The sequence below is a fragment of the Bactrocera neohumeralis genome, chromosome 3, assembly GCF_024586455.1.
Source record: "Bactrocera neohumeralis isolate Rockhampton chromosome 3, APGP_CSIRO_Bneo_wtdbg2-racon-allhic-juicebox.fasta_v2, whole genome shotgun sequence".
Classification (NCBI taxonomy): Eukaryota; Metazoa; Arthropoda; class Insecta; order Diptera; family Tephritidae; genus Bactrocera; species Bactrocera neohumeralis.
In genome coordinates, this window is record NC_065920.1 from 37,138,174 (window position 1) to 37,161,205 (window position 23,032).

General features: G+C 33.1%; 1 protein-coding gene and 1 long non-coding RNA gene across 4 annotated transcripts in view; one reads left to right on the forward strand and one right to left on the reverse strand.

Moving 5' to 3' along the window:
* Positions 1-9,121, reverse strand: part of LOC126753440 (neurogenic protein big brain) — a 28,466-nt gene extending 19,345 nt beyond the window's left edge. For both annotated transcript variants that reach the window (XR_007666138.1, XM_050464911.1), the window contains exons 1-3: positions 8,424-9,121; positions 5,535-5,701; positions 4,638-4,764 (exon numbers count right to left, since the gene is read on the reverse strand). Coding sequence is in view for 1 of the 2 variants with exons in the window: in XM_050464911.1 (XP_050320868.1) it covers positions 4,638-4,764; positions 5,535-5,701; positions 8,424-8,611 (482 nt within the window). In the remaining variant the exon portion in view is untranslated. The remainder of the gene's footprint in view (positions 1-4,637; positions 4,765-5,534; positions 5,702-8,423) is intronic.
* On the forward strand, positions 1,620-22,716 carry LOC126753495 (uncharacterized). 2 transcript variants are annotated; one of them, XR_007666152.1, is made up of 4 exons: positions 1,620-1,896; positions 21,091-21,380; positions 21,440-21,788; positions 21,851-22,716. It is a non-coding gene; the product is annotated as an uncharacterized LOC126753495 (long non-coding RNA). The 2 variants fall into 2 exon arrangements; XR_007666153.1 differs by lacking the exon at positions 1,620-1,896 and adding an exon at positions 20,674-20,980.
* Positions 22,717-23,032: the final 316 nt, after the last annotated feature.

Consider the following 23,032-nt stretch of genomic DNA (forward strand, 5'->3'; position numbering starts at 1 on the left):
TAACTCGATGAAGGGATGATTTTCACACTGTCGATAAGAATTTTTATAGATATTTGCCTAAGTAGATATGTATCTACTTATTTATATAAAGTGTATTCAGACCAGCTTTGTTAATTCCTTAGTCGTTACTCGGTTGTTATTTACATGAGTTTTGTTTTTGTAAAATTAACAGATTACCGTTGTATCAGACTGGCAGCAGCATAGTTTTTTCCTTACTTGGTAACATAACTCCACTGTTTGGTTTGCGTTGTTGCCTCAATGTTGTCCACTACAAAATAGCTTTTGATAAATTTTTCAAAAGTAAGTATTTAATAAAATGTAATCAGCTGTTTTGGAACAAAATTTACACCCACTATTGAGGTAGAGCAAAAAGTATGTTCACAGTTAAGTGTTTTAACAAAGTACCTACTAACGAATTACCAGATTAACAAGTTCGGTCTGAATACCCCTACATGTTCATACTTATGTACATTTTACACAACTTTTCCACGAAACCGAAGCATCGATATGTTTTATTACGGTTCTCAAATAAAACGATTTTACCATTTCCTTGTGTATTTTACCTTTATGTGTATTGTAATATTTAAGACATTTATTTTTACGGACAGCAGGCTACACCAAAAAATAAGGAATCTAGTGAGACATGTGCAGAGTCTCCAGATACATTTTTATATAATATACATAAGTATGTATGTATGTAGGCCAATAATTTGAGTAATTCCTTTTCGCGTCCACTTGGGTTTGCCACATGCTTACGAATCATTAATCCGCCGTCTTTAAGAGTTGACGCGCAGACGCAAACGCAAAAAAGACAAAGGCCCCCAATTGCAGCTGCTGAAGATGAACGCGCAAAGTGTGTTCTTTGATAGAACGTGTCTCTTAAAAAGGAAAGACGCACACCGAAGTGTGCTGTTGTGAATAACAACAAAAAAACACGCTGTGTTGGTCTAAGTGTGTATATGTTTTTGAAACATGATTTTTTAATGCACAACTCAAAATGAAACAGATGTTGAACATACTATACATTCGATACCATCGCGTAGCACCACAATACCATACATACATACATACGTACATAGACATCTCTCCAGTAACAACAATGCCTTAAAGTGTAAGCAGCCCTACATACATACTACATATGTATGTATAAAGAGCGAAGATAAATTTTTACAAAAAAATGTCCAAAACGTTAAAAATTTCCCTGATTTTACGAAATTTCAAACACGTGTTCGTTACCAAGCGGAATTTTATAAAAAAAAAAAACCCTGTTATCCCTGCAAGAGTACCGCACATCGATTCGAGTGTATCGATCGCACACCTACGCGAATGGAAATGCCACATGTACGCACATAAGTATGCATACTTTTACATCTTAACATACATATGTATGCTTATATATTTGAAAGTCTACGGTTGATGTGCCTTTCCAGAGATTTATCCTTGAAATTAGTATGCCCAACGATCATCAGCTATGACAATGTAGGAAATACTGTACCTATCGGCATCACTCTGTGTTTATATGTATGTACATATGTATGTGCGTACGTGAATAAATACATAGGGTCTTTAGAAAACTATCACCATTGTCCATTATATTTTCTTTTCTCTTTCCAGTTTTATAGCATCGATCCGTAGAGGGTGAAAAACCTCAGCAACTTGTTCGCTGCAGTTAAATCTCTGAAGCAGATGTTTTCTTTCGGATACACGTTTCTCTATGATTGTATGTATATAGGTACATACATACATACCTAATTCCATGCAGATGCGTTTTTGTAATAGAAAAATGTGTTGGAATTTCAAATAGGCAAACAGGATGTCAATATGTGCATGCGTAGCACATTCTCATTTAAAAGGATACGTTTCGTGCAAAGTAAATATCAGATAACTATTAAACAGGTAGGTAACATGAACACAGAAAATAATTTCAGATTTCAGGGGGAAAACATGGTACATACCTGAGATCACTAACACATCTACATACATACATATGTATGTATGTGTATCCTGTTTATACTTTATTATAGGCTATTTATAGGCAGAATCTATTTATTTCTTTATAAAGTAGTGAACCAACAAAATTTTACAAGCATTTTGATAACATCATAAAACTGTTGTATATCGGAAAATGATCAACTAATTGTAAATAAAAGTAAACTTTTAGCCAAATGTTTTTAAAAAGCAGCAAAATTGTTGCAGTGTAATTATGGATCTTTAATGACGTTAACATAATTGATCCACCATTTCTCATTAAAATGATTGAAGCGCTATGTACCACACTTTCGCAATCTACCCAAAGTTCTATCAAAGTATTCATTCTATCTCTCAGATCGTAATTAGATCCACCACATAGTCATGTGGGCTTTCATGAGGAAAAAATTGTTGTATTTTGATATAAATTTTAAACAAAAGAAGTTTTTACATACTAACCATGCAATGATATGTTGTTTATGTGAACAAATATTCTATGGACATGCATTTTTATATGTGTATTTATGCATGTTTGACTCAATTAGCAGTTACATGGGTTTCACGGCTTCCAAAAACCAAAAATATTTGTTCGTGAACTACTCAATCGATTGTAATGAAATTTTACACAGGTCATCGAGATATACAAGGTCTGTCGCAAAAGAAACAGGACTGTTAAAAAAAACAACAAAAAATTAATATTTTTCAAAAGTTATATTTTTTTATTCCAATTAGTTTCCTTGTGCTTCTATACAGCGTTTAGCCCGGTCAATTAGCATTTCAAATGAGTGTTTAAGGTCATTTTTCGGAATGCTCTTGAGAATATCGGTCGTGGCCTTTTGGATAGCTGAAATGTCCTGAAACCAGTGTCCTTTCATGGGCAAATGAAGTTTTCCAAATAGGTAAAAATCACAGGGTGCCAGACCAGGTGAGTAGGGTGAGTGATTAATGGTTAATATGGAGTTTTTTGTCAAAAAATCAGTCGACCGATGACACGGCGCATTATCGTGCAACAGGCGCCAGGACCCTGCCTCACGGTATTGTGGTCGAGCACGACGAATGCGTGATAAAATACGCTTCATAACACCAAGGTAAAACACAACTTTAATCGTTTGGCCAGGTGTACAATACCCTCGGAATCGTAAAAACAAATCAGCATTGTCTTTCTTTTTGACTTCTGAAGACGACTTTTTTTCGGCTTCTTCTGATCGTCACAGAGGTCCTCACGACCTTCTTGGAATCGCTTAAATCACTCATGCACATTACTACGGGATAGGCACTGATCACCATAAACTTTTTTAATAATTTGAAATGTTTCAGTAAACGTTTTCCCAAGTTTAAAACAAAATTTAATATTTGCTCTTTGTTCAAAATGCATTTTACGACCGATGACCAAAATCTGCTGTCACTTTTTGATCGATAACATCGATTGTAGTTATCCAATTGTCTTAAAATTTTTACGAAATGTCAACAAGAGATCAAACTTTTTATTTCATATACCCACCAAAATTTGGCGCCACCCGAAACAGTTATATTTAAAAAGTTCTGTTTTTTTGCGACAGACCTTGTACATAATATACAAGGTCTTGAACGAACAATTTAGAAAAACAAAAACGTCGAGAAGCTGTCTCTAAAATTTGTATTGTTTTGTAAAAGCGTCAGCAAAAAATACAATGTATTTTTACTTTTTTGTTTTTCTTTGCTCCAATACCTAGATTAGAGTCTTACTTTTTTTATATGTATATCCATACATATGTTGGTACATGATTTAAAGCTTCTGCTATTAGATATAACAAAGTTACAAACAAAAATCAAATTTCATTTGAATATGAGTTGCTTTTACCGTATATATTATATCGTTTTTCCATCTATTGAAAACTACTAGAAAAGTGATATTACGTGTTATGGGATCACGACTCACTTTTAGGTAAAAACACCTATGTATTTCGAGACCTGCCCAACCGATTTCAACCAAATTCGGTAGGCGATATTCTACTAACCTTCCAAGTTACAGTCTGAAAATAAGTGAAATCGCACGCCTAGCAATTAATATAACGCGATAAACTTTACGCAAATAACATTGAAGTATGCCATCTTATAACCAAAAATTGTACACCGAATATGTAGACCCCAGAGCCTATAGTTGACATTTTACCGAAAATATCGGCCAATGTGTGAAACATATAATTCAAATTTGTAGGAAATCCTTTCCTGATAATAGTATTTCTGTGTATCAAAAATGGGTTGAATCGTATTAATGCTTCCCTTAGCCCCCATGTACCTAATATAAAGATTTTCGAACTTCCAGCGAGGTTTATACCACATTTATCGGCCAATATGGGAGTTATTTTAATAAAATTGAATTATACCGGATGAAAACTTGCCCTAGACCCCAAATAACTAACAAGCCTTATGTATCTGAAAGTATTACCCCCCTCTTTAATCCTGGCAAGTTGCAAAAGTATGAAATGTTCGGTTATACCCCAACTTAGCCCTTCCTTACTGGGTTAAATTCGTTTTGTCACATAGTACTCATGTGAACATTTCATGCTCTGTGGCTAAGTGTGTTATTGCACTTTTGCTGTTAGCGAACTTCAACTTTTATGCCTTTTTGGCCATTTACACTTTACTTTGGTCTCATTTACATATATTTGAAAACATGCTCTACTTACCCATAAAGCAATGCTGCTCCTGCAATGCCGCCACCACATTGTGCCGTTATATACATGGCAGCACGAATTGGTGATATGGCGCGTATGATGCATGCTGCCAACGTAACGGCAGGATTTATATGGGCACCTGTTAATGATTAAATATAATTTAAAGAACATAAAAACGATGTACATATGTACATATGTGTGATGATTCGAGTTATTTATGAATGGATATGTAAGAAATTGTAGATATTTAGGAAATAAATAAATATAATAAGGAAGTGCTGGTTCAGATGTAGCCGATACTCTTGTAATGTTAAGCTTTTTTTCATTTAAAGGATTTAATCGCGAATGTAATATATAAATTAAATATTAATAATGATGTATATATAATTATTAGAAATAGGCGTTGGGCGTGGTTTTCCCCGATTCATTAGCTCAGCCAAATTTTGTTAAAATCGCTCAAATAATTTATGGAATCCTTGTATTAAACTTGCGAAGACACGGAAAACCATTTATTAGTGCAAAATGAATGCTATAAAATTCGATATGATTTGAATAAATTTATGTATAATATATTTTACATCTAACAAACAAATGTTAACTGGCCAAAACAATTTTGCTCTACTGAATCACGTCGCAAGAGAATAATGTACTTGAAGTTCAGTTTCGGAATACAGTCGGCAATTGCATAGACTCAAAACTGTACCATAGCAAAGTGTGAAAATAGTCTAAAGAGTATTTTATCAATTTGTGGAAAATACATTTTCGAAAAACACTACAGTTACAAACCATATACAATCTTACTCCCTTACAATCGGATACAGATGCAAAATGACATATCACTTCTTTAATATACTTAAGTAGTTTAGTGTGAATAATATGAGTAATATTATTGGTCTACCACATACATACCTGATATGTGAATAAAGCACTGAGTTAATGCTGCCATTGCCAATCCAGAAGCCAAAGCGGTTGCCAGCAGCACCGATGAAACGCTGGCACCTACCCCCGCACCGGCTGCCGCCCCACAAACGATAAAAACGTAGAAAAATGATGCCAGACATTCACTGATGATCGATCTGTAAAGGGGAAATGAACAATAAGCTCATGTTAAAGACAATTTCAAACAAATTTGCTTAAACAATAAAAAAAAACTGCAGTTATTGATACTTATCTGCATAAACATAAACGTCTAGATATGTACATATGTATGATTCAATATAAAATCAACTTTATTAAAAATGTATTACACACATTAGGTATTGTACAATAAATAAAAACCTTTGTAACCGAACATTTTATACTCTTGTAACTTGACATCTTCACAGCCGTCTAAATACCTTCAGGTGATGGCAATATTGGAAAATTTTGCGAAACAATTCGACTTAATTTTTCGATTAATGATTAAAACCAAAGTGAAAAATGTACTAAATCATCATCAATCGATTTTATGTATTTATTAGTAAGCCAATACAACATACTATTAACATGCCACATGCTAAATAATGCTCTCTGGGTTTCAATAAGGCACCTCATCAATCTACATACATACATACATATGTAGAGTAAAGTCAGCCGGATGTTCGAAAATTTTATTATTTTATTGGTTATTTAAGGTATGTCAAGTTTCACTCAAAGATACATAGTTACCTATTAGTAAAATCCGCTATCTAATTTTCAGGAAAACATTCTCTCCAAATTTGAATTTTTTATATATGTATGTATGTATGTACACATCTCACACAATGAACGATATTTTCGATAAAAAGTCAACTATAGGGGCCCACATATTTAGTACCTAGAGGCTTGAACAGTTTCTGTTCAATTTTTGGTCATAAGATGGCAGACTTCAAACGCATTATTCATGCAAAGTTTTAGCCTTAAGTATTAATTGGTCCTTTATTTGTATACTGGAATGTGAAAGAATCCAATCCAATTTTTCATTGTAATATAGGAATATTAGAAGAATACTATGCACCGAATTTGGTTGATATCCATCAAGTAGATCCCGAGATGTGCCTTTCCCATTGTCAAAATTTGACACCGGCCTTTTTTAATGTCTCTGAGGCATTTAGTTATTGGGGAGTGGGCTACAATTCGATTTCGCTTATTTTTACAAAGGGATATAATTATTTGCCATTTTAAATTTGGGTGATATAGCTCTATTGTTTTGGAAGATATGTACATAAGTACATATGTACTTACTTATGTACATATCGTCACCTGAAATACAAAATAACGCATGACTAAAACACGTAATAAAATGGAACATGAATGAAAAAAATTTTAATATTGGTTAAAACTGGTTTATATATGAGCGCAGACCCTGAAAATGTTGAACATATGTAATATTATGTATGTAATTTGAAGTAGTGAAGCGTAATCAATAAGACACTCAATTTCGCATTTTTTGATGATACGTTGTTTTGCATTTCATGTGACGATATATATACATTAAACTCATCAAAAGATGGAGACTTTTCCACCTTTTTAATATTTTCAAAACTCAGGTTTCGATTAATGGCTTTTTGCGGGCATGGCAATGGCAGTTTTTCTCGAGTTATAGCTTGCACTGACGAACAGACGTAGTCATCTGGATTTCAGTTCCTCATGCCCATAGATTTGGTATGTAGCATACCTCAATAAACGCGGCGGCAACGGTGAGGGTTGAAAAATACGATTTTGATAACGAGTTAAGGAGTATTTTTTTTTGACACGCAAAAATGAATTCGTTTTGCATTTCATTTCTTTTGTACTAATCTTAGAATTTAAATGAGAATTGATGTCAAGTTGGCGCTTTATTTAAAGATGCCGCGTCGGCGTTAACGCGACGCTCAACGCTTTTATTTAGGTATGCCAGTAAGTGTGTCCGCTTAAGTGCACACATTCTCGTATACGCACATGTGCTTATGTTAAGTAAATACAAAGATGCAGCTGCTTCAAACAGAGTTGGTGAATCAGTACTTTTTTTGTTGTTGTCAGTATCAAAATGCTCGCCCCACAAGAAGTCTTAACGGGTTCAAGTCTTTAGTGCGAAAAAACGATTACACCAACAACTACGACAAAGTAAACAAAAATATGTTCGGCTTCGCTTCGCTCCTGCTGAATGGTATTTTTGCTGGAAAATTGGGTGCAACAGCTGCAAATGATAGTGACATTCAACTCTGCTATAAGTGAAGCCTCAGTAACAAGTCGGTCAGTTAAGCAAATACACTCACACATGTACATTCATATCAATGTACATGCATTTGTATAAACATACATATATGTATGTATGTATATGGATATGTGAGACTTATTGACATATTTATATTTTGGCCGACACTTAAAACATCTTCAATAGTATTACAAACAACTTGCTCTTGTTAATAACTATAAAACAATTTCTAGAAAAAATCGTCTAAGTCTCAAATATCTTATCTATATACCTACATAAGTACATATGTATGTACATAAATATGTAGCCGAAGAAAATTAAATAGTGTTAGATTTTAGCATGCCCAAATGTAACTTAAATTACTGTTATTTGTTAAATTATATTTTTGTTTTTAAAAAAATTTAAATAAATAGAAATTTAATTAAATAGAAAATATTATATAAATAAGACCTTTAATAATTACGCCTAATATATCAAACAATCAAGTGATATATGTATGTACATACATATGTATGTTATATACATACATACATACATATGTACCTGCTTTTAAAGCCATCGAGATTTACATACTATGTATTTTTTGTGCTAAGTGCGAAATCTGCAATATAATTTGCTGTTCTTTGTTTTTATATAAAACGTACCTCCAGAATTCCAAAGTCCGTATTTCTCCCTGCATATTGCGTTTCGGTTGCAGGGTGCTTGAGAGCCGGTTGTTGATCGCATTACCATGCGTGTCTTTTCGCATCGCTTCCAAACGTTCGAAAAGTGACATAATGTGATAGTCAATGTTGTGCTCCAGCGGTATTGTGTGTAAACTTTCATCAGTCATTGTGAAAGCTTATTTGAAAAAAACTGTTTTATATAAATTTTGAAACAAACAATATGTACTATTCATTTATTTCGAATATTCTGCTAACAGTAAAAAAGTTGCTCGTGCACAATATTATAGTTTAATTTTGTACATAAATGCACTCATTTGTTAGTATGTATTTATGTTCATATGCGTTGTGAGAACTGTGCGCATTAAGATTTACATACATATGTATATGTGCAAATTGAATCGAATTGATTCTAATTGATCTTTTTTCTGTAGCCCACTTTCACTGCTAGTTTCTTATATCAATAAGAGACACAAAGTTGAAAATGAAGAAATTGAATTATCAAAATAAAAGGCATTTATATGGTGTTATTATTTCACTTTGTTTCTTCACGGCATTATATTCTTATCCGTTAAGTAAACGACTTCCACTGCAGCACAATTTATATTAAGGATACACAGATAGCACAACTGCACTGAACCACTGCCGCGTTACTACAAACATTACTTCGTGAAACTTGATTTCGTTGAACCATAATGCAATGCTACGTGAAGTTAAAAAATTCAACAAACTCACCACCTACGATGCATACGCCACCGCTACACTCAAAAACCACCATCAAACACCACCAACAATTTGTCACAGGAACATGTGTTTGGAATTGAAACGCCGTAAACATATGGTGGAAACGACATTTTCCCCCGCTTTGTGGCAAGTGGAATTCAACCCTATTTTACTTCCGTTTCATTTCATAAGCCGTTAAATTTCTTCTAGTTAAGGTGGTATCACCGTGCGATTCTGTACTGTGATACAGTCATAAGTCTCTAAAATTGAGATTTTAAATTAGGAACAATTTTTGTGATTAATCTAATCAGCTATTTCATTTCACCATTTAGAGATCTATTTACACTTGAATGAAACTAAATATGTTCATAACAAATATTAAATTTTCTATAACATAGTCAAAAAGCATAACTACCAATAAAATTTAAAAATATATGTTGACTTTGTTTCAGAATATTTACGAAACTTATGTAAAATTTAATTTATTTTTAAATTTTTCGTGTTCGAGTTGCTTACAAAATATAAAAAAACGACAATCGAGTAATATCTATGATGATCTCTATTCAGTATATTCAAAATGGCAACCAAGAGCTCTCTTTACTTTAGTGACGTGCTAACCGTCAGCTCACAAATTTGAGACGATATTTTGTGATTAAAGACTAGAGACTGTGCCGTGAATAGTAACTAGTCACAAATTGAGACTTTACCTCAAAATGTCTCAAATGAATTGCGCTATTAGTTTCGGCATATGAATTTGTTAAGAGCGAATTCTTAGTAAAATTACTTTGAAACTCCTTTTGTATAAATGAATTAAACAATTACTCAACATGTTGGAAAGGGTTTAGTTCGGGTGGAACCGAGCTTTTTATATTCACTTAGTTTTGAAAGTATAAGAACCTTGTTCACCTAACGGTTATTTGTAACTCCTAAAGCTTAAGGGCCCCTTCCAAGTCAAAAACATACATAGTACATCGATGTTTAAATAGATCGATATTTTGAATGCATCGAATAAAATTACCACAGATTCTTTCAATAAAAAAAAAATACAATAAGAAAATTACACAAAAAAATTATACAATAAAGTATTTTATTTATTTATTTACAAGTAATAAAACACAGCTTTTTTACAAAGCTTTGTAGAAATAAAATTTAGTTTTCACGTTTTGCCTGTTTTCACACTTGAGAAACCTTCGAAAAAGTCTTTCGGAAGGTACTGAAGTCATGACAGTCGTTATACGCTATGTTGAACTGTTTTGGAAATTTCTGTATAAAATCTGCCCAAATTGGCTTTTAAGTGGATTGATAGTTAATCGGAAACGCTTTCCCCGCTTTTTTTTGGATTTCCAATTCTTGTGCACTTATTTGTGGTGGTCTCTCCAAAGACTGAAAGTCCCGGATCGGATTCGATATGGTTTTCGCCATTACTAATATTTATAAGAACTTTAACTTTTAGGATGACTTTGCGCAAGCTAGCGGATCGTTGAAAAAAGTTTTTTTTGAAACGTGTGTCCAATAGCATGGAAATAGCTAAAACTGGAACATTTTCAATGACATCCATTCGTTTGTTGATTTCTTTTGGTGTGAGTTTTGTACCTCCAATAAAACCGGTTCATCAAACACAAGAGCCTTGATTTTTGAAACCATGCTGCGCACTAAAGGAATCACTTTACTACTTGTGCAGCATTTCTCCTCTGGTATTTATTTTGTCGCGAGTTCAAGAGGACGCAAAATGTTAAGCAGTGATGACACAATGTTAAGTTTTAGGTCAAATTAGTATTTCATTGACAGTGTGTTAAGCCCAAAAATGGCTGAACCATATAGTAGGTGCGTTGCCACCGTGTGGGCACGTCCTCTATTAATTTCATTTCACCATGTACTGATTTGCGCAAATCATCACAGAACTATTACCAAAAATGTGAAACGTCTAAGGTTTTAAAATTTATTTATTTATTTTTTTTTTAAACGACCAATATGTCGAGAATATTGTGTACAAATTTTGAGTCAATTATAGTCAAACTAACGGAGTTACAGCGTTTTAAACAACTGGCCGTGATACCTGACTTTGAAACTTCAAATCGATTTTCCCGAAAACGTTATTTTTGAAGTTCGTGAACATTAGAACTCAAAATCTACTGAAACGATTCTTTTGAAAATTTGAACATTACTTCTTCACATAAATCAACAGGTAATCAGATGGAGATTTTTTCTATTTTTTATTAACAAATTAACCGCGATTTTTTGAACTAAAATCGCGCGTTTTACTTCCAACTGATGCAAAAAATAGAAAAAAAAACTCTTTCTGATTGCCTCGAGAAATACATCATCTTTAAAACGCATATCAATTTTTTTGTTTCAGATGATCCGCTAAACTACTTTTTTTTATTAATATTTTTTATTGAAAATTTCTAATATACAGTAGAAATTCGATAATCCGACTACTCTATAATCCGGAAATCCAGTAATCCGAAGGGTTATATTCTTACTACTGGCTATTCTGCAGTCCGAATTAATTGCAACTCTATAATCCGAATTGTATGATGTGCTCATATAATCAATGGAATGAAATGATTAACGGGAATTTAACATTTTTTAACAGCATAGCTTTCATAAATGAAAGAGGGATTGCATATTTTGTCATTGTGTATCAGTTTTGCAAGTGATCAGTCGCAAAATGAATAATAAAAAACGTGCCCATAAAACTTTGTGTTTATTAGAAAAAATAAAAATAATCGATGAAATAAAAAAAGGCAAATATAATAAAGAATTAGCCAACAAATACGGAGTAGGACGTTCGACTATTTCTGATATAAAAAGGAAAGGTTATAAGCTTAAGAGGTCTGTATGCATAACTGTTACAATTAGTTTGCAAGTTTTAATTTTTTATCCATTTGTTTTAAAGAGTATAGGAAAATGCAAGCGCTAAAAATCTAAAACTGCGTCAAACTTTAAGAGAAGTTAAATTTCCATAGTTTGAAGAACGCCTATACTCTTGGTTTTTAAGGCAGCGGGAACTTCAAAAGATACTTTCACGTGAAATTTTATGCAAAAAGGCCAAACAAATGTTTAAAGATAGGTATGGCAGTGGCAAAATATTTAATGCGTCATATGGATGGTATCAAAAATTTAAGAAGAGGTATAATATCCGTTGTTTAAAGATTTGTGGCGAAAAACTATCCGCACAAGATGATTTAGTACCTGCATATATACGGCAGTTGAAAGAACTTCAATCATCAGAAGACTTATGCGACACACAAATTTATAACGTAGATGAGTCGGCCCTTTTTTGGAAATTACTTCCTAGTCAAACTTTGGTACATGCTAAGGAAAGATCTGCGCCAGGAAGAAAAATGTCTAAAGAACGGATTACTTTTCTTTGCTGTGCAAATAAGACTGGAGATCACAAATTGCGGATTATGGTCGTAGGAAAATCAAAAAAGCCGCGTTCTTTCAAAAATCTTCCTCCAGTAGAGTACTACGCATCTAAGAATGGTTGGATGACTTCATAAGTATATTTTTTCGCAATGGTGTCAGAATTCTTTTGTTCCACAAGTTAAACAATACCAAACTGAAAACAATCTGGACCAAAGAGCGTTACTAATAATAGATAACACTCCATGTCATCCTACTGAACTTGCTTATGAAAATTACAAATGTTTATTTTTACCCCCTAATTGCACCAGTTTAATTCAACCTATGGACCAGAACGCCATTAGAATAACCAAACTGTACTATAAGAAATCGCTTTTATGTCATATAATGGGAGGAGGTGGAGATTATGATAAGTCTTTGAAGTCTTTTACGTTAAAGGATGCATGTATTTTCCTCAAACATGCATGGAACAAAGTTCGAGAGGAAGTTTTAAAAAAGTGCTGGTCAAAAATTTCTCATGAAAATACCATCCCTGAAGATGATATTCCTTTGGCTACTCTTCGACAAAATATGATGTCTTCTATAATACAAGGTGAAACTGAAACAACGAATTTTATGAGAGATCTTGTTGAAATTTGTATGAATATAAATGTAAGTAATGATAATTTGAATGAATGGATCGAAGAAAACTACGAAAGTGATATTGCAGACGATATTCTAACATTGTCAGATCCTGATGAACCGGAAGTAAATGTTGAAAAAGACGAGCAAATCTCAAATGCTGAAGCAGTTGAAAATTTAAAAAATATTATTCTATGGGCACAGCAAAAAGATATTGAGCAAGAGAAAATATTATTTTTAACGGATTTGCGAGATGAAGCGCTGGAGCTTTGCACAAATTTCTTTAAATCGTAAAAAAAACTTAATTTTTTGTAACTTCTCAAAGTAAATCTATGCATATAATTAAGAGTTAAATGTTTGTTTTATTATTAATAAATTAATTCATGTTTGGTTTTTTATTGAAATTTAGCATTTTTCTTACATACCTTCACATATAAAAAATAATCCAATAATCCGAATAATTCAGTAATTCGAATCGGGTCTGCAATCAATTATTATTATATATTATTATTATTATTATTATCGAATTTCTACTGTACTTCAAAAGTTGTGCAATAATATGTCATTAAATTTAATAAAATTATATTACTCATGTAAATGCCGCAAAAATCACAAATATATCCTTTTTTGCCTTTTAGGAAAGAAAACTTTATTGGATTAATATCGTTATTCTTGTTCATAATTATTAGTTCGGGTATCCTTGTTATTGCTTTCCACAAAAATATAGAAATGTTGGACATTTCCTTTCTAAAATGGTCTAAATCCAAATTCGAAATTAATTAACATTTGTAAAATTAAAAAAGTTATGAAGAGTTCCATACTTAACAGGAATTTGAATTAGTTATCGTTAATTTTATCATTCGATTTGCCTTCAGTGGAAAAAAGAAGGTATTGTAATTAAGAACAAGAAAAAACGTTAACTTCGGCCGCACCGAAGCTAATATACCCTTCACAGGTGCATTTCTTTTAGTAACTATGTGTCCAGTTTGTATGGAAGCTATATGCTACAGTAATCCGATCTGAATAATTTCTTCGGAGATTACATTGTTGCTTTAGAAAATAATCTATACCAAATTTCGTGAAGGTACCAAGTCAAATGTGAAAGTTTTCTAAACAAGAACTTGATTCCGATCGTTCGGTTTGTATGGCAGACATATGCTATAGTGAGCCGATCTGAATAATTTCTTCGGAGATTACATTGTTGCCTTAGAAAATAATCTATGCCAAATTTCGTGAAGATACCAAGTCAAATGTAAAAGTGTTTCCAAACAAGAACTTGATTCCGATCGTTCTGTTTGTATGACAGCTATATGTTATAGTGGTCCGATATCGACAGTTCCGACAAATTAGCAGCTTCTTGAAGAGAAAATTATATTTACAAAACGATATCTTAAAAACTTCGTATATACATTTTTATACAGTCAGACGGACAGGCAGACAGACGGACAGACAGACAGACGGACATGGCTAAATCGACTCAGCTCAGCATACTGATCTTTTATATATACACTTTATAAGGTCTCCGACGCTTCCTTCTGGGTGTTACAAACTTCGTGACAAACTTAATACGAGTATACCCTGTTCAGGGTATAAAAATAGGAAATATAATTAAGGAGATCCATGAAAACAAAGGATGGCAAATGCCTTAAGTTATCGAAATAAAAATGAACGAAAGTGCCAAACACCCAATACAGCAAAATTAAACCCTTTGCGTCAGCCAGGATCATCAACAATGAACTAAATATGTCAGTTAAAACCGAATTAAAAAAGGAACAAGTTGATGCCCGTATATATTTTGGTGTTAAAACACACCCTAAACTCAGAGAAAAATGTGATGCTATTGAAACAGGCAATGACACCAATATGCGTAAAATCTTGAAAACATTCCCAAAAGACGTTTTGTTCACTGCTTCTAAAGCTTCGAGAGCATCTTCATCTTGTAAAATGTCTGATTCCATTATAACTCGACCGTCGTCTCTGTTCCCACGAAGTGCGATTCCTTGCTTGCCACACAAAATAATAGCTTTGACAATAGGTGTTAATTTCAGAACTGCATCGTGTTTTGATTTTTTTTTTGTGTATCCAGTTGAATATCGATTGGTTTTTGCTTTCCGCGTGCGATGTCACGCAAATTTTCAATATCAAGCAAGCATTTTTTATGATAATCAACATGTTCTTTTTTAGTAATATATCATGCACATTATTATGCACCCATGCGCACTATAACCTGCCCCTGCACACCATTTTACGTAGTACATGGTCAACTTTACAAGCTCCTCATTATCACGTGCATAATTATTTGTCAAGTTGCATAATTAACTCATTCTTTTTAACAGTATAATATGATTTTTCGCAATTCAACTATCCTTATACCCATTTTTGTGCACAAGACAAAACGTGTCCTATAATAACTGAATTTTCGCGAGGAAACTGCTATGTTAAAATTACGTCCGCCACTGCTCAGGACCAATATAAAAAAGTGTTTAGAACGAAATCCAACCCAAATTTTGGCAGATAGTACAAAAGGTTTGGGAAGGATTATCATTTGAACGTCGCCAGGATCTCATAGACTCTACATATGTCCAGGAAGAGTAACACTATGTTAAAAGACGAGAAGCTTTGCAATGAAATATTTTATTATTCCGTAAAGGTTTGAAACCATTTTAATTTAAATGTGCTTTATTATAACGAATTTAAATATATTCTTAACCACTTAACTGAATATGAATGAACCCCTAATATAAAGGTATCCACGCCTACAATTACTTTTATTTATTTATATAATTTAAACTTATTCCCTTTGATTAAATTTATATCTCAATTAAATTAAGCTTCCGAGTCAAAATTTTTAAAGATCATATAAGGGATGAATCCAAAAAAGTCATCACGACTCTATAACAATGCTCCAAAGATGGTATTAGAGCTACCAAATATTGCTGTAGGACCACCATCCTCGGATATTAAACAAATTCATATCATCTTGATAGATAAACCCAGACTTAAGACTTAAAACAGCCGTCTTCTTACACACCAATAAGCCTCCTACCCTGCCTGTTCAAAATATTTGAAAAAATTTTACTCTCGCAAATGCCACTTTGCTCTATAGTGTATACGCAAATAAGACTGCTAACGAAATCAGATAGGCATTCGAGCGAAATCAGCATATTCAGCAATATTCCTTGACTTAGCTCACACATTTGATAAAGTGCGACGTAAATGCCAACGATAAACAACAATATTCTCTTTCTTTATTTAAAAACAAGGAAAAACGTTAACTTCGGTTGCACCGAAGCTAAATACCCTTCACAGGTGCATTTCTGTTAGTAACTATGTGTTCAGTTTGTATGGAAGCTATATGCTATAGTTAACCGATCTGATCAATTTCTTCGGAGATTACATTGTTTCTTTAGAAAATAATATATACCAAATTTCGTGAATATATCTTGTAAAATGTGAAAGTTGTCCATACAATAACTTGATTCCGATCGTTCGGTTTGTATGGCAGCTATATGCTATAGTTAACCGATCTGAACAATTTCTTCGGAGATTACATTGTTGTCTTAGAAAATAATCTATACCAAATTTGGTGAAGATACATTGTCAAATGTGAAAGTTGATTCCGATCGTTCAGTTTATATGGCAGCTATATGTTATAATAGTCCGATATCGGCTGTTCCGACAAATGAGCAGCTTCTTGAAGAGAAAATGATGTAGGCAAAATTTCAAAAGGATATCTTAAAAACTAAGGGACTAGTTCGTATACATATATACAGACAGATATATACTGTATAGGGTCTCCGACGATTCCTTCTGGGTGTTACAAACTTCGTGACAAACTTAATATACCCTGTTCAGGGTATAATAAGACCCCTACTGTTAAAGTTGCTAATTTCAAATCAGATTAACCAAAAAAGACTGGTTTACCTCAGGACAGTATAATGGCCCAACTCTATATATCTTATACACATCAGATATTTCAACGGGTAATAATATGTTTACATCCACTTTTGGGATGATACTGCCGGGGGACACTATAACAAATGTCCGATCATAGAGTCAAAGATACCAGGGGAGCACCTATCTTTTGTCGGAAATTGGTTAGCTAACTGGCGAATAAATGTAAATTAATAAAAGTGCAAGCACTTGTCACTAAGAACAGAAAGATGCCAACCGTTTAACCATAAAAAACATTAAAGTCTCTCGCGAAGAGAAACCGTATAAATAAAAATAAGAGCAGCAAATTTAAACTGGCTTTCAAAAAAATTCTAAACTTGGCATTGACAACAAAGTTATTATTAATGTCGATTTAGGTGTATGGTAAATAACTATAGAGTACGACCTGGGCAACTAACATTGCCATAAGATAAAGGGGTCCATAAAGATCTATGTATTCTTGTAGTAAAGAAAGAAGTAGAGAACAGCAGAACAATTCTGTAATTCAGCCTCCAAAGAAGAGAACGACTAACGTTCTAAAGATCGACGTATTATCAAACAGGCTAAAACAAAATTGTGACCTTTTCTACAAGTTTTAAATATACATATTTAAAATTTATTACTTATTGTTAGGCTTTAAACGTGCAGATTCAATAGATAGAGTAATTAAGAACACATTAAATTAAGCGAAAATAAATTAACTAGCATAACGTCATTCGGTAACAAAAATTATGAATATAACACAGAGATTTGTGTTAGTTAGATAGATTTTAATATACTACTATGAGCAGAAAATTGTAAGATTTTGTTTATAATTTTAAAATTCTTAATTTATTCTTCAAAATCTATGTCGTCTCCTCAAAGTGATTCCCCTTGGCACCAATACACTTGTACCAATGTTTTTTTTAATCCTCGTTATTAAAGTCGATATTGGTTGAAAATTTGACGAAGAACTCACAAAGAATCAATGCAGTATACCACGGTGCAATATCAGGGTGCAAAACCCAAGTGTTGTCGGCCCATAAATCCGTCCTCTTTTTAGGAATCGCTTTGCGCAAAAGACGCATAACACTCAAATAGTATTCCTCGTTGACAGTTTGGCCGGTCGAAAGGAATTAGGAGTGCACCACACCACAATAATTGAAGTAAACTGTCAAAACAATCTTGATTTTTGACCTGCTTTGACGTGGTTTCAGTTTTCGGTTCCGACTCACCTTTGCCACGCTATTGGTGTAATTGATTAAATATTTCCAAGTCGTAAGCATAAATCCAAGACTCACCGCCAGTGTTGTCCGAAAAAAAGAGTGATTTTAGAACCAATCGGGCTTTCACTTTTGTTTAGGCCAAATGATCTTTCAAATTATTTCCCAACGATGCCAGTAAGATCTCTGACTATTAATCGTCGATTCTGAGGCACCAAAAATTTGATTCCGCACACAAAATTTAATTGAATTTAATGAACATTTGGGTTAGCGAAAATTCGAATTGAAGATCTGAGCAGTTTTGGGGTTTCTCAACCGCAATGAACTGGAGTTTTACGTGGACAATTGTTGAAACATTGAGGGCTATTGGAACGATTGCTATCGTTGAAACGGCCGCATTTTAATAGGAACGAAGTATTGTTTCATCAAAACAGTGCACCACATAACAAATAAATTAAATCGATTTCAAAATTTAGCAAGAAACTGATTGCTGAAATAAATTTGTAATTAAATTATAAAATACAATTTTTCAAAAATATAATCTTTAAAGCAATGGAACTTTTACAGGCTATCACACTAAAATATATTTAACCATATTAGTCTCAATTTCTTTATACATTCGCTTATAAATTTAAATTTTAACATCAAAAATTCTTTACATGATAAAGTGATCTGAATGCGAATTCGCGTATTTTTTATAAACATATTTATGAATCTTACTGTTGAACTTACAAAATGCTCGTTTGTAATCCTATAGCGGGCTCCTAGTCACACATCAAGTTATTGTCACTAGTGCTTATATTTTAACGATCGTAATATCGTAAATTAACCATTCATAAAAGTCATGTTCAAAAGGGGAATTTGTTTGTAAAGTGCAAGACCAGGAGAAGTGTTCTTGCAAATCGGAAACACAAAGCAAATTGGACCACATTCTTTATTTACATTAAAGTTAATATTGTCCAATTCTCTGACCTATGTGAACTACACTTTGCATGAGTACTTCTTTTTACAAGATTATCCTAATTTTAAATTCATAAGGGATGACGCTCCGCGTAAATATCAATTTATTTTTGGTTTTGTTCCGATTGTCAAATGTGTGATGCCCATGCTATATTAATTCAGTGTAAAACACTTTAAATTAAAGTGATACGGTAAATCTCATGTTCAACCCTTTCACTCATAAATCCTTTTGTTAGCGTTAAGCTTCCAAGTGACACTATTGCATTAAAAAAACATATTTATATATACAGATGTAGATGGAATAATTATTAGGGTAGATAATTTAATGATGTGGGTATCAAAAAAAAAAGATAAAATAGCACACAAAATACCAAAGAAGAATTATCACAGAACGAAAAATTGAATAATGTTAAATTGGAACACCTTAATGTATTAAAAATTGTGAATAAATGATAAAACCCAGTTTCTTTGTTTAACCCTTTCGTCGGCGATTTCAACGTAATGCTACGTCATTAGATCAATATTCAGATGCAATGAACAGCAAAAATATTAAACAAAAAAAAATTGTATGTACATATGTTTTAAGCATATAAATACACTGCATGAATATGCAAATTTCATTTATGGATCGTACAAATAATACTTACTATAGTGAATGTGTGTATACACATACCGAGCTTTCATTCGTAATTGTATTACATATGCTAAGTTCACATCTCACGGCGTATCCTACAAATCGCGGGACTTTTTTTCGTTCAATAATATTTTGCATGCATTTTTTATGACTTTCAACACATTTTGCGACAGAATTATACTCTGTACATAGTTTTGTTAACTGTAAGTAGTAATACCAGAAAATTCACCTAGCCCGCGAAAAATCAAAATTCGCAATACTTTTATGACAAACCTCGTGTATATGTTTTAACCCGGCGTCATTGTTGCCGGGTATCTGATACCCGAGCGATTTTAAAATCGTAATCATTTTAAAACAAAATACCCGCGGTTATAGCCACTCACAGTAGCTGCGGTCGTTGACTTCTTTGAGCGTTTTAATTAATCGGTTGAGTATTGCTTCGGCTACGACCATTGTAGAAATATACAAGTAACAAAAGAATCATATGGTCGTCAACAGCTGAGATCACCTGATCGAAATAATTGATTTTTCGGCACAGAGATTTAAATAAAAGGACTTAAAAATAATAAAGAGGTTGCAGTATAGGCGCGTTACCGATATTTTTTGGGTATTAGGTTCCCCCGGAGGCCTATTTTCAATACTAAACAAAACTATTTGTATTAATTTAAACAAAAATAGATATATTCTTCAAATATTTTTAATAAAATAAAAAGGATTGACCAATATTTTGATACAATAAATAAATTTTTAATCAAAACTAGGTAAATTTAATCTTTATGAATTTTAATAATCGAAATACATTTGAAAATTTAACAAAAACGTACTTAAAATAATAAATTGGATAGCATAACACAGAAACACACTCGTGCATTTTCTAAGGTATTTGGCCGTTTTAGTAGTAGAATATTTAGGAAACCCTAACGAACTTCCTGGGCTTTTGCCCTGAGTCTTCCCTCATTCTATTGCATTCTTAATGTAATTTCTGTCATTCTATAAGCTTTCGCCTGCGTATGTATGGGTGAAAATTATAGGATTTGTTACTTATAGGTTTATACAATGGCTACGACTGAGTATAGACGTCTGCAAAAAGTGCGCGGGTAAGTTATACCCGGCCACAATGGCTACGTAATATATACATATGTAGTATATATGCAGTTTGATATTTTTTTTTATTGTTTGTTAACGAATTGCATATCGTTTTATACAGTTTTACGAACCATGTCTTACAAAAGCGAACAAAGACGACTCCAGGCCCCGTTTGAACAAGTTAGCAGTGACAATGAAGAATGCAGTTCAGAGGAGGAAGATGAAGTCGACCACATATCAGAGCGAAGTCAAGGCAGTGATACGGAACAAGAATGTAGCGATAATGAGCAAGAAGCAATTGTTTCAACCAGTAACCAGCAGTTTTATATTGGTAAAGACAATTCTACTAAATGGTTTTCGCAGCCACCTAAGACTAATGTTCGCACAAGGGCAGAAAATGGCGAACCGATGGTACTGGTGTAGAAATTTTTAGTACTACTATGTCTTTGCAGCGCTTTTATTTTTTACAGAGCTGTTTACGTTTCGATAATGTGTCAACACACAAAGAACGAAAAAAACTAGATAATCTGGCTCCGATTGGATCTATTTTTGATGAGTTTGTGTCAAACTGTAAGAATACTTAAGTATACTCCCAACGAATATGTTACAATTGACGAAAAGCTGGAAGTATTTCGCGATAGGTGTTCGTTTCGACAATATATTCCGAATAAACCTGCAAAATATGGGATACAAATTTATGCTTTGGTTGATGCAAAAAACTTTTATACGCTCAACCTTGAAATTTATCCCGGTAAATAGCCTAATGGGCAATTTTTGCAAAGGACGTTGTAGACGGATTAGTGCAGCCTATTTCTAAAGGTAAGAGAAACATTACATTCGAAAAATAGTTTACGAGTATTCCACTGATAACACATTTACAGAAAAATCATAAACTAACAACTACAGGTACTTTACGTAAAAGCAAAAAAGAAATTCCACCAAACTTTATAATTACGCGAGGAAAAGAAGTTTACAGCACTCAGTTTGCATTCCAGAAAGATATGACGCTTATTTCCTACATGCCTAAACGGTCTAAAGTAGTGCTGGTACTGTCTTCTCTTCATCATGACCCAAACATTGATCCATAGTGGTAATAAACGGAAACCAGAGATCATCACGTTTTATAATTCTACGAAAGCTGGCGTCGATGTAGTTGATGAACTCTGTGCTACCTACGATGTATCCCGAAACTCTAAACGTTGGCCAATGACAGTATTCTATGCAGTCACGAATGTAGCTGCAATAAATAGTGTAATTATTTTTCGTGAAAATAATGACTCTAAAACAAACCGACGTGATTTCCTTAGAAAACTAGGTCTTTCAATGCTTGAAGGGCATCTTCGCGTGAGGAAAAATATGGAAAACTTACCGAGAGGCTTACGTAAACGTATTCACGACCAAGTTGGTGAAACCATGACTTACCCTCCGAATAAAAGTTCGAAAACATATACTAGACGTAGAGACTGTCCTTCTGTTAAAGATAAAAAAAAACTAAGCACACCTGTAATAATTGTAACAAGCCTATTTGTATGCAACATATTGTCTCATTGTGCCAAAGTTGTGTTGATCACAATAGCGAATAACAATGTAAGTTATAAATTAGCTTTGTTTTCTATAGTTAATAATAACATAATATAATAATTGTATGTTTAGTACCAAAGTGGTAAATATTTTTGTTTTTGAGTTTAATTTTTAAGTTATGCTCTCACGATTGATCTCAGAATAAAAAATGTTGTTTTTTTATTTGTTTGATTGTATTGTTCATTTTTAATAAATAATAGAACCTTTGCTACAGATTATAATAGTTTTGTTCACCTAACTCCTGTACGTATCACCTAAAACTAATCGAGTTAGATATAGGGTTATATACATATGTATGTATGTAAGTATATATAAATGATCAATATAAAGAGACGAGTTGAAATTCGAGTGAAAACAATATGAGTTTGTAAGTGGGTGTAGCGTATAAAGTGCTATAACTAAGCACTAATAAAGGTATAGAACTGTAATTTGGCACAGGATATCGCAGAAGCAAAAGGCACCTGTTGGCAAAAAATTTTGAA